This window comes from Aedes albopictus, chromosome 2 (assembly GCF_035046485.1).
Source record: "Aedes albopictus strain Foshan chromosome 2, AalbF5, whole genome shotgun sequence".
NCBI lineage: Eukaryota > Metazoa > Arthropoda > Insecta > Diptera > Culicidae > Aedes > Aedes albopictus.
In genome coordinates this window covers 480,130,907-480,146,552 of record NC_085137.1, presented here as the reverse complement: position 1 = coordinate 480,146,552, position 15,646 = coordinate 480,130,907, and the positions used below count along the sequence as shown (strand labels likewise).

Here is a 15,646-nt window from a genome sequence, read left to right as displayed (position 1 = left end):
TTGATGGGTCGCATGCATGGGTTTGGTGCATGTTCATGTCTGACCCCTTCCAGGGGTACCGATCCGGAACACTTAAATGGCCATAACTCCGGAACGGCTGGACCGATCCGAACCATTTTCAATAGGAAACAATGGGACCAAATTCTGCGTCGAATGAGCCGTTGATCGTTAAAATCGGTTGATATTTACTATCTAAAAGTGAGGTGACCTTTTTTTGTACACATACACACACACATACATACACACACACACACATACACACACACAGACATCATCTCAACTCGTCGAGCTGAGTCGATTGGTATATGAAACTTGCCCCTCCGGGGGCTCTATCAAAGTTTCATTTTTGGAGTGAACATATAGCCTTTCGGTACACCTTGGTGTACGAGAAAGGCAAAAATACATTTTTTCGAGAAAAATCCAAAAAGTGTCAATCCATGATAACTTTTTTCAACGTTTAAAAAGTACTATGTTTTAATAGTTTGTGAAGCATTTACATATTGTTAGTGTACGATCAAAATTTGATTCAATTTGGTTCACTGGTTTCCGAGTTATGACACCTCAAAAATGAGTTGTCTAAAAAATAGTGTTTTACCCGAACGGTTCTAACTTTGCGAAATATTAATCAATCAAGCCCAAATATGTATCAATGATGCACACATAATAGGTTGACAAACAGTCAAAATTTGAGATTTTTTGATGCGCTCTATGAAAAGTTATGGCTTGTTGAACTTTTTTGTGAGAGAAAAAAAGTTGCCTATCCCAAACATTTTGGCCATCCCCTGTCACGGTGTTTATATAGAGCAACATTAAAACAAAAAAATATGTAAGTCTGGAATTTTGCCCAATGACACTTTGGGCCATTCCCTTCAATTTGCTGGGTCGGTGGAAATCATCCATCGGGGGTTCTAGAACAAAAATTTTGTTTGAAGGTTTTTCATGCAAAAACTGTTAAAAGCTCATATTGTAAATTATTGCATCTCCTACAAATAGTCACAACTTTTTTGTCTTTGAAGATAGAACCATAAAATTTTCAGGCGTTTCGAAATAGTATGCGTAGATGACTGTGTGAAAATTTCATTGAAATATGTTGAATGGTTTTCAAATAATAGCAAAACTATCAAACGCATTCTAAAATACTAAGCTTAGTACCAAAGGCCAACAAAATATCTGTATATTTTTTATATTATAATACATGAAAAATATTTAATTCCAAGCACCTTGAGTCATTATGATGGCGGTACGGTGAAAACTTGCTTTCCAAATGATGAACAGATACATAAGGTACACCGGGGCAAGTTGAAACGGGTGGGGCAAGATGAAACGCGAAGTTTTGAAATAGTTTTCAATACATTTTAGGACTTTATAATTCGTTGAAAGGTTGTTTGAATCAAAAACTATGTGTTATGGCATTCAAGCTGTTCACCATCATTGGATAACATCATGTTCAACCCGCTGTTTCATCTTGCCCCACCCGTTTCAACTTGCCCCGGTGTACCTTAGTCAAATACTTGAAAGGAAAACACACACACTGCCATTATGTAGCTTTTCACTAAAATATCAATTATTTATTTCAAGAACGTTCAAAATGTTACACTCAAACCTCCATTTAGGTAGGATCCATTTAGGTAAAATCTATTTAGGTCCCTCCATTTAGGTAACGTTACCTAAATGGAATTTGATTGTGTTCAGATCAGTTGGAGTACTTAAGATTAGGTATAAGATTGGTTTATGGGAAACAAGTAGTGATTGGTGTTAGGGGGTGGGTATGCAATGTTGCCCCTTAAACACCCCCCTCCTTCCATGCATGGTTGAAAAGTGTCAGTATCCAGCGTCATATCCAGCTGAAATTGAGATAAACAACCATCCTTCCATCATTCAATTGATATCAGCTCCAGCATTGATGACGTCAAACCCGACATCAACCTATCATTCACCTGTTTTTATTTTGGCCACCAAGCCCAACACAGACCCAACAGTTGTTCGATGTTGGTCCAACAATGACCCAACATACGATAAAAATTGACCCGACTTTGACCCGACATTCAATAATTTTTCAGTCTGGCGGAATTTTGCAGGGTTTTCGCAAGGTTTTTCGTGTTTCGTGCCCAGCTAGTCATTTGAATGACAATTCTGATCTAAGATCCTCCAAAACCCCCGAAAACGCCCCTGAAGCCCCTCCCCTCCTAAAAACCACCCCCTCCTGAAACTCCTTGAAAGCCATCTGAAACTCCGCATGATCTCCTTTAAATCTCCTAGTAACTCTCCCTTGTTGAACTTCTTTGCAACCTTGTAATCCATTTAGGTAATCAACTGAATCCATTTAGGTAATGAATCCATTTAGGTAAAAATTCTATTTAGGCAGTCCCGACTCATTACCTAAATGGAGGTTTTGGTGTAATTATGCCATGCTTGGAGGTTTTAAATTACACAGATTTTTTTTTAACTTCATATACAAATCGATAAGACTATTTCATTGTTATCAAATTGTTTTTGCTATGCTTTATGCTGAACAGCCTGTTTTCATGCTTAATGTAGAAACATTTTCAATAAGTACTCCGTTCGTTCAACTATTCTTTCAGTACTTATTATCAGTTATTTGTTAATAAATGGTGGCATAAGCAATATACAACATATTGCTATTAAATTCAAAGACAAACTTAAGTTCAGGTCCAACAGCTATGTCAAATATCGTGGAATAATCCGGAAACTATGTTTAGTACCGTAAAGTTGCCCTTGATCGAATATTGCCCAACTGAATTCTGTTTTGAATTCAGTTCTCGTTATTGTGTTTTCATCAAGGGTTTTAATGTAGACTCATACCCACAACTTCAATATTATTATGAGGTCTTTAACAGAGTTAACTTGTTTTTATTCTTTGACTAAGGTGAAATACTATTTAATTTTGAGCTTGTAAACATTAGTTCCAAAATAATTTAGTTTCTGTACTTTTTCCTCAAAACTGAGATGTTTTCCAATCCTCGAGTGCTTTCCTTGGCTTACCAATTAACATTCAACTATTTTTTTGGGGAAGGCCGGCATGCTCAGCAATCATGATAATTGTGTTTATTATAGGATTCGTAATAGAGGCATACTTGTACTTGTGAACATGTATACGCAAAACCACGTTATTGGAATAAATAATTGCTACTTAGTGAAAAGCTACATAAAGCCAGTGTGTGTGTTTTCCTTTCATGTATTTGACTATGTATCTGTTCATCATTTGAAAAACAAGTTTTCACAGTACCGCCATCATAATGACTCAAGGTGCTTAGAATTAAATATTTTTCATGTATTATTATATAAAAAATATAAAGATATTTTGTTGGCCTTTGGTACTAAGCTTAGTATTTTAGAATGCGTTTGATAGTTTTGCTATTATTTGGAAACCATTCAACATATTTCAATGAAATTTTCACACAGTCATCTACGCATACTACTTCGAAACGCCTGAAAATTGTATGGTTCTATCTTCAAAGACAAAAAAATTGTGACTATTTGTAGGAGATGCAATAATTTACAATATGAGCTTTTAACAGTTTTTGCATGAAAAACCTTCAAAAAAATTTTTGTTCTAGACCCCCCCGATGGATGATTTCCACCGACCCAGCAAATTGAAGGGAATGGCCCAAAGTATCATTGGGCAAAATTTCAGACTTACTTATTTTTTTATTATAAAGTTGTTCTACACAACACACCGTGCTGTATCTATTTGGCGGTTCGGTCTGCTGTGTTGATCTCCAGCTGTGACGATAATGTTGGTGGTACTTGAAGAAGGTACTACCAATAGTAATTCTACGATACTGTCGATACTATGAAGCCAATGAGTTGTAGGTCGTTCTCATTCTTCGGCTTTTTAAATGTAGAATCAGCATTTAAATTAAAATACACGGAAATTCAAACAAAAAAAATCTTCAGCTCGTAAGCACTGAACTTCCCAAACGTCAGCCTGAATTCCTCCTCTTGACCTACGTAAACGTAAAAGTCTCCTATATACAATTATCTAGACGTCGTGACTGGTGCAGATGTCGTACTTATGTTCAAGCTCAACGTTTTTTTTTTTTCTCGGATATGGAGGTTTTTTACTGGTCACATAACCATAATCAGGTTCTTAATTCCCCAGGCCTTTATTTCATGGAGTTCTAGGGAGATCCTAAAGACTTGTAAAGCTCAGTCAGTATTAAATAAGTTTTAGTTCTATAAAACTGGAAATTTAAATAAGATGTCCAAGAAAAAAATTAATGTTATTGATTCAACCTGAACCAAAATAATATCATCATCTCCAATGAAATGTTGCAAATCGCTAACTTGACGTCGGTTGATTGTGAATCATCAGCCACACGTAGTCATGGCATCATCAATCTGTGAGGCTGATACAGTCGTTTGATTTTGCTAATCCCAAGCGAATCAGTCTGCATGGCTAGCAAGGAAAGTGTTTTGAAATTTGAAGCATCCTCGAGAGGATTACATTACCTCGATGGTCGGGCATATGCCGAGGGGGCGGTCCAGAATGTCGAATTGTTTAAAAATCCATATTCACTAAAACTGATGTGGCCAGGGCGTTAACAGTGTGCACCCAAAATAACCAAAATTGGCATTTTATAATATTTCGCTTCCTGAGCGGGCGGTCCAGAATGTCGAATTGTTTAAAAATCCATATTGACTAAAACTGATGTGGTCAGGGCGTTAACAGTGTGCACCCAAAATAACCAAAATTGGCATTTTATAATATTTCGCTTCCTGAGCGGGCGGTCCAGAATGTCGAATTGTTTAAAAATCCATATTCACTAAAACTGATGTGGCCAGGGCGTTAACAGTGTGCACCCAAAATAACCAAAATTGGCATTTTATAATATTTCGCTTCCTGAGCGGGCGGTCCAGAATGTCGAATTGTTTAAAAATCCATATTGACTAAAACTGATGTGGTCAGGGCGTTAACAGTGTGCACCCAAAATAACCAAAATTGGCATTTTATAATATTTCGCTTCCTGAGCGGGCGGTCCAGAATGTCGAATTGTTTAAAAATCCATATTCACTAAAACTGATGTGGTCAGGGCGTTAACAGTGTGCACCCAAAATAACCAAAATTGGTATTTTATTATATTTTGCATCCTGAAAAAAAATTTTTTTTTTTTGGACTGAAGAGCTGGTTACTCAGTGAGTAACTTGGAGTAACCACGATGACACCACTGCCCGAGGGGGCGGTCCAGAATGTCGAATTGTTTAAAAATCCATATTCACTAAAACTGATGTGGCCAGGGCGTTAACAGTGTGCACCCAAAATAACCAAAATTGGCATTTTATAATATTTCGCTTCCTGAGGGGGCGGTCCAGAATGTCGAATTGTTTAAAAATCCATATTCACTAAAACTGATGTGGCCAGGGCGTTAACAGTGTGCACCCAAAATAACCAAAATTGGCATTTTATAATATTTCGCTTCCTGAGGGGGCGGTCCAGAATGTCGAATTGTTTAAAAATCCATATTCACTAAAACTGATGTGGTCAGGGCGTTAACAGTGTGCACCCAAAATAACCAAAATTGGTATTTTATTATATTTTGCATCCTGAAAAAAAAATTTTTTTTTTTTGGACTGAAGAGCTGGTTACTCAGTGAATAACTTGGAGTAACCACGATGACACCACTGCATATATTACCTTCGAAGCACTATAGACTGCATTTTTGGAGGAGACTTTACGACGACATAAAATACACGCGAGACAGCCGTCCTGATCGGTTGGCCATTGTGCAGCATTTGCAGCCAAATTTTGACGTGCGAAACTTTAAAAATATACCGCCTCACCACGGCTTTCGACCTTACATCCGGTGTTGGATTGCAGCTAAGCTCTCCTACGTTAGATCTTTGACAAATTGAGACACGTTTCTGACTTATGACCAAATTGTTCGATGAACTCTGCGAAGAAAAGAAAAATACATTTTTCGATTTGAGTATGATTGATCACAAACGCAATCAATAGTTGTTGGTTCAAGAACAACCTACGGTCAAAAAAGAACAAAAAATGTCAAAAGTGCCATCACAGCTGAACGCCTCAACGCCTTGCCGCATGCTCCCCAAACATTCTTGACAGCCGAAGGTCGAATACTACCTCCCAGGAATGACCATCAAATAGCGGGGGTCAAGCATCATTAAGAACCTCTACCTACCACCGCAAAGCCAAACAGGTAACAGGTGTAAGGCACTATGTAGAATCCGCGTGGCGTGCGTTCCTTTGAGTTTGAGTGCTTTATTACCAACAAGGAACCATCCCTCATGTTTGCACCTCGCTTTCAGCGCGTCATGAGTGAGCGCGATCGGGTAGACGCCCACTTACCGCACTTGAAGACGAAGCCGCGCAGGCCTAACGGTTGATGTAGTAATCTTTCTTGTCGGGTAATTAATGTAGAAGAGGTGATGCTGGAGAATACGAGTGACAACAAGTACTATTATCAGAGATTATTAGCTTTTAAATGTTCATTAGCATTGGCATAATCTAATTGAATACACTGGTTTTGTTATTGCACTTCTTAAATAACTTCTGAACAATGAGCAATAAAATGTTCTACAACGTAAAAAAAGTAATTCGTTCTAAACAAATTTGCCGAAGAAACCATATTGCTATCTTTTCTGGTTTCAGAGATATTATTTTTTAAAGAAAAAAAAAAATAGGGTGACACCTAAATATCTCAGAATGGCGCAAACCGTTTTCAAATCATTAAGTCTTGTTCAAATGATCTTATTCTCACCTTTCAATAGTGAAAAAGTGTTTTTCGTTGAATTGAACGCTGAATTGAAATGAGAAAATATAGAATTTTTCAAAGAAAGACGGCCGTAAGTACGAATATATGCAGCAGCAGCAGAAGTGACCAGTTTCGTTTGATTCGCAACTGAAATTTTCATTAAAATTCTGTTTATACCGGATTCCATTCCTCTGCAATCATGTTGGAAATTACGTGTAACGACCGGTTTGGCAAGAAGGTCCGAGTGAAATGCAATCCGGACGACACCATCGGAGATCTGAAGAAGCTCATTGCCGCACAAACGGGAACCCGGTACGATAAGATTGTGCTGAAAAAGTGGTACACCATCTTCAAGGATAATATCAAGCTGTCGGATTACGAGATCCACGATGGAATGAACTTGGAGCTGTACTATCAATGATGGGATGGAACAAAATGGAAATTTTCTTTACATTTTAAGTTAATCATTAATTTTAGGGTTAACTTTTGTCGGCTTAATTGACATTTGTGTTCTGATAAAGAATGTAAATAAATAAATCATGAAAAGGATGGAAAACTAAAAAAAATATATACAAGAGATGCGAGTTTGTTGTCTTCGATAATAATAATGTGATATTACTTGTTAGTGTTAGTGTTGTTGTTATGTGTTAGTATAAAAAGTGTTCAAAACATTGGTAAACCGAAAAAATCAGACAATGAGAACATATTGAAAAAAAAACCCGTTTCTTCATATGGATTTTAGTTCCTGGTCGCATTTTCTTTAGAAGAAACTCTTGCGGCTTAGATGTCAATCTCTCACACTCCGTCAGAAAGACGGACCCGGTTAGAGTAGTGCTTCGAATCCAGTATGACTTTCTATTTCTCAGAATTGTAACTTGTTATGTGGCTTAGTTGGTCAAAGCGCCAGACTAGCAATACGGAGTCGGGGGTTCGAATCCCTAATCACCCCTGGAACTTTTCTGAAGGTGCTTGATGCCCTTAGGAACATCTTTGACTAGAGGTGGGCAAAACGGCTCACTTCAGTGATCGGATCCGAGGCGGATCCATCGCTCTAGTGAACCGGATCTTTAGAACGGATCTGCGGCTCAGTTATGAATGTGAATGACTGATCCGCACCGAGCGAATAGAATTGCTTGCAGCTCATTCTCTCAAGCACAGCATACGACACTCATTCTCTTGGTGTGTTTTGATATACCCGCCCGCATCTGCACCAAACAACGCAAAGCTGATGAACCGAAAGAAAAAAGTAAAATGTGTGAGTAGTAGCTGCATGTTTGGATCGTTCGAGCCAGGAGATCGGCCAGGACAGTCGGGTCTGCGCTCTCCCGATTGAGCATCGTGTGCGTTGTTTGCGGACCGCATGCCTGGAATCTTCGCCAGGGGACAGAACGCAGTTGGTAAGCGTGTGATTTGCTTGGCGTGAGGAAAAAGCACGTGTCGTAAAGTTCTGAATATAGACTAGAGTGACTATATTTGTACACATGACGTCACTCCCATAAGAACGCTTCGGGAAAAAGAGCCACGGTTCACTCGCTCACTGTACAGATCCGGATCTTTTCAACGGTTCCGGATCTGATTGCCCATCTCTAATGTACACACAAAAAAATTTCGATAGAAGGCTCGGAGAGTCGAGTCACATATACCAATCAATTCAGTTCAATGAAATGAGATGATGTATGTATGTGCGTATGTATGTTTATGTACAAAAAATTTCACTCACTTTTAAGCCACATCCCATTGACCGATTTCACGGTTTTTAAATCGAATCGAACCGAAATTTTACCGCATTGTTTGCTATTGAAAATGTGCCGGATCGGTCAAGGCCTTCCGGAGTTACGGCCATTTGAGTGATCCGGACCAGCACGGGTAGAATTAGCCGTATGAAAAACTGAACCAAGTCCCATCAAATTGCGCCGAATTTTGTAAACTTTAGCATGGATGCCGAATTTTATGCGGAAATCATCAATGGAAATTATATAAATTTGGTATGGGGGAGATGCCCGGAGTCCAAAAATTAAAACCAGAGTATTCAAGATGGCGGCTCAAAATCCAAGATGGAAGGAAATTTAGGCTCTTAAGTCATGCAATATGAATATATTTGGTATTAAGATGCATGCCCAAGAAACATAACAAGCTGAATAACAGTTTCTTAAGCTGAAGTTTGCTAAAGAGTGATTTGTTCCACTCTTATACAGCAAAAATGTTTGTTTGGTGGAATCCAAAAATGGTGACCACAACATACAAGATGGCGATCTAAAATCCTAGATGGCAGCTTATATTGAAGATGATGGTTGTTTTAAGGAGTTTTAGGCTCTTAAGCCATGCAATATGGATTTATTTGATATGGAGATGTCCGCAGTCAAAAAAGCGATGATGGCAAAAAAATCCAAGATGGAGACTTAAAGATCAACATGGCGGTTGTTTTGAGGAGTTTTAGGTTCTCAAGCCATGCAATATGGGGGTATTTGATATAGAGAAGATATTCGGAGTCCAAAAAATGACGACCAGAATATGCAAGATCGTGGCCCAAAATTGAACATGGAGTTTTAGGTTCTAAATTAAGATATTAGGTCAAAATTCAAGAAAGCGGTGCAAAATTTAGTTTTATGAATAAAATCTTCCTATATTGCGTGGATATGAAAAACTGCTGCCTTTTTGTATTTTTGTTGAAGTTTTGTGGACAAAGATGGACTGTATAAAATACCTAAACGGCTGCAGGTCGAATAAACAGAAAAACACATTAATTAACTGACCACAGCCACCATGAGGGTGATCTTAACTAGCAATGTCCAATGCTTCGTACAGCTGGTAAGACGTAACGCACTCTGTTTAGCTCACTGAGAAAGTAATTGAATTGGATCTTGAAAATGTACAGAAGCTGCCTTAGACTAATATTTTACTGTACCAGACGATGATATCGAAGAAAATTTAATCATTCCAGACAAATTTCAGAAACAGAAGCCAGTTAACCGACATTATTGCTTGTATCATGAACAGGATCGTTGTCAAATGGATAAAAGTGCAATTCATTACCATGTCACTTGAGTTTAGTAAATATGGTTGAAGGTACGAGGAAGGCACCATCACCATGAATTAATTAGGGTTAGCATAGTATAGCATAGCACGAATACTTGAACAATTCGTTCGTGGGTGGAGTTGCAAAGATGATCATATCTGTTGCTATTGTAGATTTCGCATCTATGTACAATAACATGGACCCTCTCATCTCCGCCCACCTGGCCAAGTCCTTGCAAGCATTTAATTATTCTTATCATCAACTCAGAAAGCATCCAGAACTGAAACAGCTTCCAATAGATGATAGGAAGGTAAAATAGCGAATAAAGAAATATGGCATTACAACAATAAGTGTACAAAAATCAATCGGAAAGATCTTATCAAGTTTCATATTGTCAGACGATCGCGCTCAACGGTGATTATGCTGCGATACTCACCCCATACAGGAGCGATGCATGCACAGCAAGTAACAACACAATACTCTTCAGGCACGTCCTCAGGCCTAGGACTCGGCATGAAGTGGATTTCCTGACCACGCTGGTATCGAATTTGAACACTCTGCCATTGACGAAGACCGCGCCGATTTGGAGGGATTACTAAACCGGACATAGCACGCTGGCTCGGATGCAGACTGATTACTTTCTTTGGCTCTTACGTCTTCTGGTGTCCATTCGTGGTTCCGAATCGCTTGCCTGGAGATCGATCCTAGGGTTTCCGTTTCGATGGGATAATTCGGTTCGTGACTGCTGGGTGAATAAATTAGGGTTTTGCATAAAATAGGGTTCATGAAATTCCATCCCCTTTTATATTTACGAGGACGTCGGTGAGTAGCTGACATCTCGATAAATATATATGTATATCATCCCATCCTTACATCTCTTCCCATCCACATAAAGTGTTTCTTATCGTTTCAGTGAACGTTAGCCAGGACACAGTGTAAATGACTGTGTCTCATCTCCCCATGGAGTGACAAAATATTTTAGCTACGTCACTCCCAACGTTGGGTGTTTAAATTTCCTAAAACACTTACCTCCACATATATACACTGTGGTGCATAATTGATCGGACAAACGCCGATTTTCATACAAAATGACCAAGTTTAAGATGCTGTAACTATGGTTTGCTTTATTGGATTGAGCTCAATTTTTGACACGGAACTACAAATATGCTGAATTTTGTGTATACAAAGTATAAAATGTTTTATTCAAGGCGTTTTTTTTGGCAAGGCGTTGAAAATATTGCAAAAGTGATCGGACAGCGGTACCCCTTTGATTTACACGCGTGCCGCTGTCCGATCACTTTTGCATTTTTTTCAACGCCTTGCCACGCCCAGACCTGTGAACGAAAACATTTTATACTTTGTATACACAAAATTCAGCATATTTGTAGTTCCGTGTCAAAAATTGAGCTCAATCCCTCAAAGCAAACCATAGTTACAGCATCTCAAACTTGGCCATTTTGTATGAAAATCCGCGTTTGTCCGATCAATTTACGCACCACAGTGTACATGATCTATTTAACCCTTCAGCGCGCGCGCTGTTGTAAAAAGTACAACACTACCAAAAAACCTCGCTTTTCGTATACAGCGCGAGCGCGGTGCAGTTTCGGTTGTTTGATGGCGCGCGTTCTGGAAGGTTAAATACACTTATACAATCTGAATTTTGCACCCCATTCGCTTATAGTGAATCCCAAATCAACCCATTCCATATATCCAACTCCTTGGCACTTATGGGGACGTCGGTGAGTCGCTGGCCTCTCATAAAGCAGGTGCCATACTTGGTGCCATATCATCACATCCATTCTCGTAACAGAGGCGGCTGGCAATGGGAGTTTTCCTTTCTTTTTTACTTTAACCTCTGATTGAATAGCTGTGTTTTCCCAAATAGCATTGCATAAGCAATTAGAAAAGAGATATTATTTTGTAATAATTGAAAAAATTGAATATGTTTTACCATCGTTTTTGTTTCAGTGTATAAGACGAATTTCGCGCCAACCCTTCTATGGGGCTGGCAGCACCCTCTCAGAATCGAACGAAACTTTGTGGGCATAAACAATAGGTCTTTCTTAGCAACTTTGCATATTTTGTTTTTCGAAATTTTTCAAGAGTAACATTTGAAGAGGGTCCAATTTTTTTTCATAGATTTTTTTCAAATCGATGTACAGTAAAACCTCCATGAGTCGATATTGAAGGGACCATTGACTCAAGGAAATATCGAGAAGTGGAACAAAAATTCTTTGGGGAGCTTTTTGAAGGGACCATCATAGTAACCCAGAAATTATTTTTCAGTATGGAAAAATTTACCTCCATGAGTCGATATCGAGTCAAGGAACATCGACTCATGGAGGTTCGACTGTAACTCAAAAATGACAAGACCTACAAAAAAGTGTTGTATGACGGACTATCGTGAAATTCCATGAAGTTTTTTAGAAAAATATCTAAAAAATACAAAATTAATTCCTACACTGAAAAATAAAGGTTTTAAAAATTTAAATCGATATTACAAAAAACCCTATGTTTTTAAATCGATGATATTTTTTCTGGAGAAAGGTATTTCAATTACCTACATTTTCTCCAAACAATGTTGCTGTGACATATTTAAGGGCAAAAAGTTTTTCTAACAAAAACTTTTTTCATGTCCATATTGAGTGAATATTTTTCATCGTGTTTCGTACCAACATGGCCATATATAGGTTCAGTAGCCTCTCATCAACCAATGAAACTTTATGGATGTTTAAAAAATTGTTGAAGAAGCAATTTTGCATAATCTAACATTTATCTAGACTACCATTTGAAAAGGGCGTATTAGGGTGGCCCACACTTATATGAAAAACATAAAATTCGAAAAATGACAAGTCTTACCTCCTGTATCGATTGTTTTGGACTCCCAGGAGCTACGTTCAGAATTTGAGCGAAAACGAGCTAGTCTAAGGGGTGATACACAAATTATGTCACGCAAAATACGTCCTTTTTCAACCCTCCTCTCCTCTATGTCACGCTTTGTGTATGGGACCTCACGATTGTTTGTATGGATCGTCACGTTCTGCAAAACCCCCCTGTCCTCCTAAAGCGTGACGTAATTTGTGCATGGCCCCTAATGGGGCGCTCAACGCTCATACTATTACATACTATTTTGACCATTCAAAATAAACTTTCGCAAACAATCTTTTATCACATACATGCAAACATTTTTCATGTTTTATGGCGACCGTAACAGGACGGGATGTTTAGTCACCTGTTCACTTGATCCAGAGGGTTTAATAATCAGTCATTCCGTGAATATCTTCATTATATGTTGTTATAAGATGCTAATTATTGAGCGTTATACAAGCAAGCATTGGAGAAAATGAGAATTGCTAATAGTTTTTCACTTATATGAAGCTGAATTAAGTTGCAAACCTCCACCGTTATGAACGTCTATGGACTGATTGGATATGTAGATCTACTAGTATTACCTGTATTACCCGATAATCAATCACATGCGAGCTGAAAAATTAAATTTGAAATGCAATTCTGAATATCTCTAATGAAGAAGTTGACCTTTTCAATGCTGAAATTGAGTACCATAAATTGCTATTCTCACTTTCCGAAACTGACCAAAGAACGGATTCATGAATCAACAATTTCCAATAAACACCCAACAAAACTACGCAAAACGCTTTGTTGCCTCGCACGATCAAGACTCAAGTTACGTTATTTATGAACCTGTTTTCAAAATACCATCAGCACACACCTCCGATTCAGAGAGACAACCCAGCAGAACATGCCAATATCGTAAACGTCGTCGCGTCGTTTGCGTCGTGATGGTTACCACCATCGGACGCACGCGGCCCGCTAATGAATAGCCAATAGAATTAATCAGTCTTCCCAATGAATCATAATCTTCTTCTGGTCTGTTCAACTAAGGACTGTATCGGAAATTAACTATAAACGTTCACAATTGCCTAAAAAATAATGTGTTCGAAATAAACATAACTTTATTTTTGGAGATACTATATAAATCTCTTAAATAAAGAATGGCAGTTCTGATTTTCAAAAAATAATCATTTAATTTGGACTTTTATCTCAAAGATTGCACACATGTTTTTAAAATTTTGGACACCTCCTAAAAATTTAAAATTGCGAAAACTGTGGGAAAATATTTAATTTTTTCACTTATTTTTGCGCAAATATATTCTTTTCCAGAATGCTCATGATATAGGAAAATTATTTTTATCAAGAAAAATTTCCTCCGCAGTTTAGGGCAATTCTTAAAAATGAAAAAAGGCCATTTTTCGAGGAACTCTTTTTTTATGCGTCTTCAAAGAACGATTACGCAAATAAAAAATACATAAAGTTGAAAAATTTGCATATTTTTCGATTGGGTATGTATTTAAATCTATTGAAGAGGTAGTTTTGCCAGAGAACGGAATTTTATAACCTCTAAAGATATTTAAAACAGAGCGTCAAAGTTCGACCAAAAAGTAGGTATTTATTTGGGATAGACCATTCTCAATGTTGAAGGTTTTTCTATCCAAGATAAAAATTTTAAAAGTCGGTTTTGAGTGATATGTTATGTGTACATAACTGCTAGTAATAATCATTATTTTCCAGATTTTTTTCCGTACAAATTTTTTTCGCTAGAGATGTTTGAAACGTTAAAAAATTAAAATTAAAATGCTGTGTGTACAGATTGTTATTTTGTGTGGTATACTCATAGAGCCATATTTTCAATAATACTAAACATTTCCCAAATTTCTTCAAGCTGTTCTAAACTTAACTATATTGTGAAGATTTCATAGAAGAACCGGAATGAAAAGATCAACCGTGCGTCGAGATAGAGCATTTTGAATGTTTATAGTTAATTTCCGATACAGTCCTTATATATCGGAAGACTAGACAAGTTGGTTCCTCCCAACCCAACTGGAGAAGCGCATAAATAACCACTCAATTTTTCAAGCACACCCTTAGGCTTATCGGTAGGCCCGCTGGCTGTGATCGGTTCCGATCAGCTTCGATTTCGCAACGTACCGCTGCGGTGTCTGTGTTCGCTTAGGCGCGTATTAGCTCTATCGACGGAACCCTAAGATGACCTCAGCGCCTCGCGCTGCTGGTGAATTTATGCCCGTACGATTATGGCAAGTTCAAAACGATTCTAAAGTCATGTATCTTCATCGAACTGTCGTCGTAGATACTAACGACCCGAGCGCTCCGGCTCAGTCTGACTTTGGAGCGTTTTCTATACACGGAAAAATATTGTATCAATGCGGTTTCTGTGAACCATCAGCCGGTTGGGGTGGCGACGTGTGAGACGTATCGTTAGATACTGGCCATGTCTCAACATAGCACTTGCGAGAGTGACATGGGCATAACCTCCGGTTGATCGCTCTCATGGATCTTCCCGATTGGAGCTTGTCTATGTAACTACATTGTTAGATAGCGGAGTCTCTGAGTGTTGGAGCCGTTACATCTGCTGTTGGATGGTGGAAATTTATGGATCTGTTAATTATAAAACGATAATCGTAAATTTTCACGTGGCAACAGGTAAAGGGCTTCAGTACGTGCCAGAAACCGATGATTAAGACACATATTTTCAGAATTAACGTAGGTTGGCGTCAATGCATTATTTTATGATAATTTCAAGAGCATTTGTATTGGGATATGGAAGATCTGCAATCGATCAAAAGGAAGAAGACACAAACCGTCATCATTTTTTAAAACTCTCAAACGCTTGAGGATTTTAGAGTGAAAATACTGCTTAAAACAATCGATGATTGTTATACGATGGTTTCTTTAACCTAAAATAACCCACACTTGGTGCTAGCAAGAAGCATACGATAAAAACCGATAAGTCCAATTTGAAAACTCCCTTTTAAGTAAAGTACTTCAAAACAATATTTAATTCTAAAGACAAGTT

General features: G+C 38.1%; 1 protein-coding gene across 1 annotated transcript; it reads left to right on the top strand.

The window, feature by feature from the left end:
• The first annotated feature begins 6,904 nt into the window (after window positions 1-6,904).
• On the top strand, window positions 6,905-7,286 carry LOC134283999 (ubiquitin-like protein 5). The gene has a single exon (XM_062849287.1). It carries the CDS (start codon window positions 6,937-6,939, stop codon window positions 7,156-7,158), a length of 222 nt encoding a protein of 73 aa, XP_062705271.1. The 5' UTR covers window positions 6,905-6,936; the 3' UTR covers window positions 7,159-7,286.
• Window positions 7,287-15,646: the final 8,360 nt, after the last annotated feature.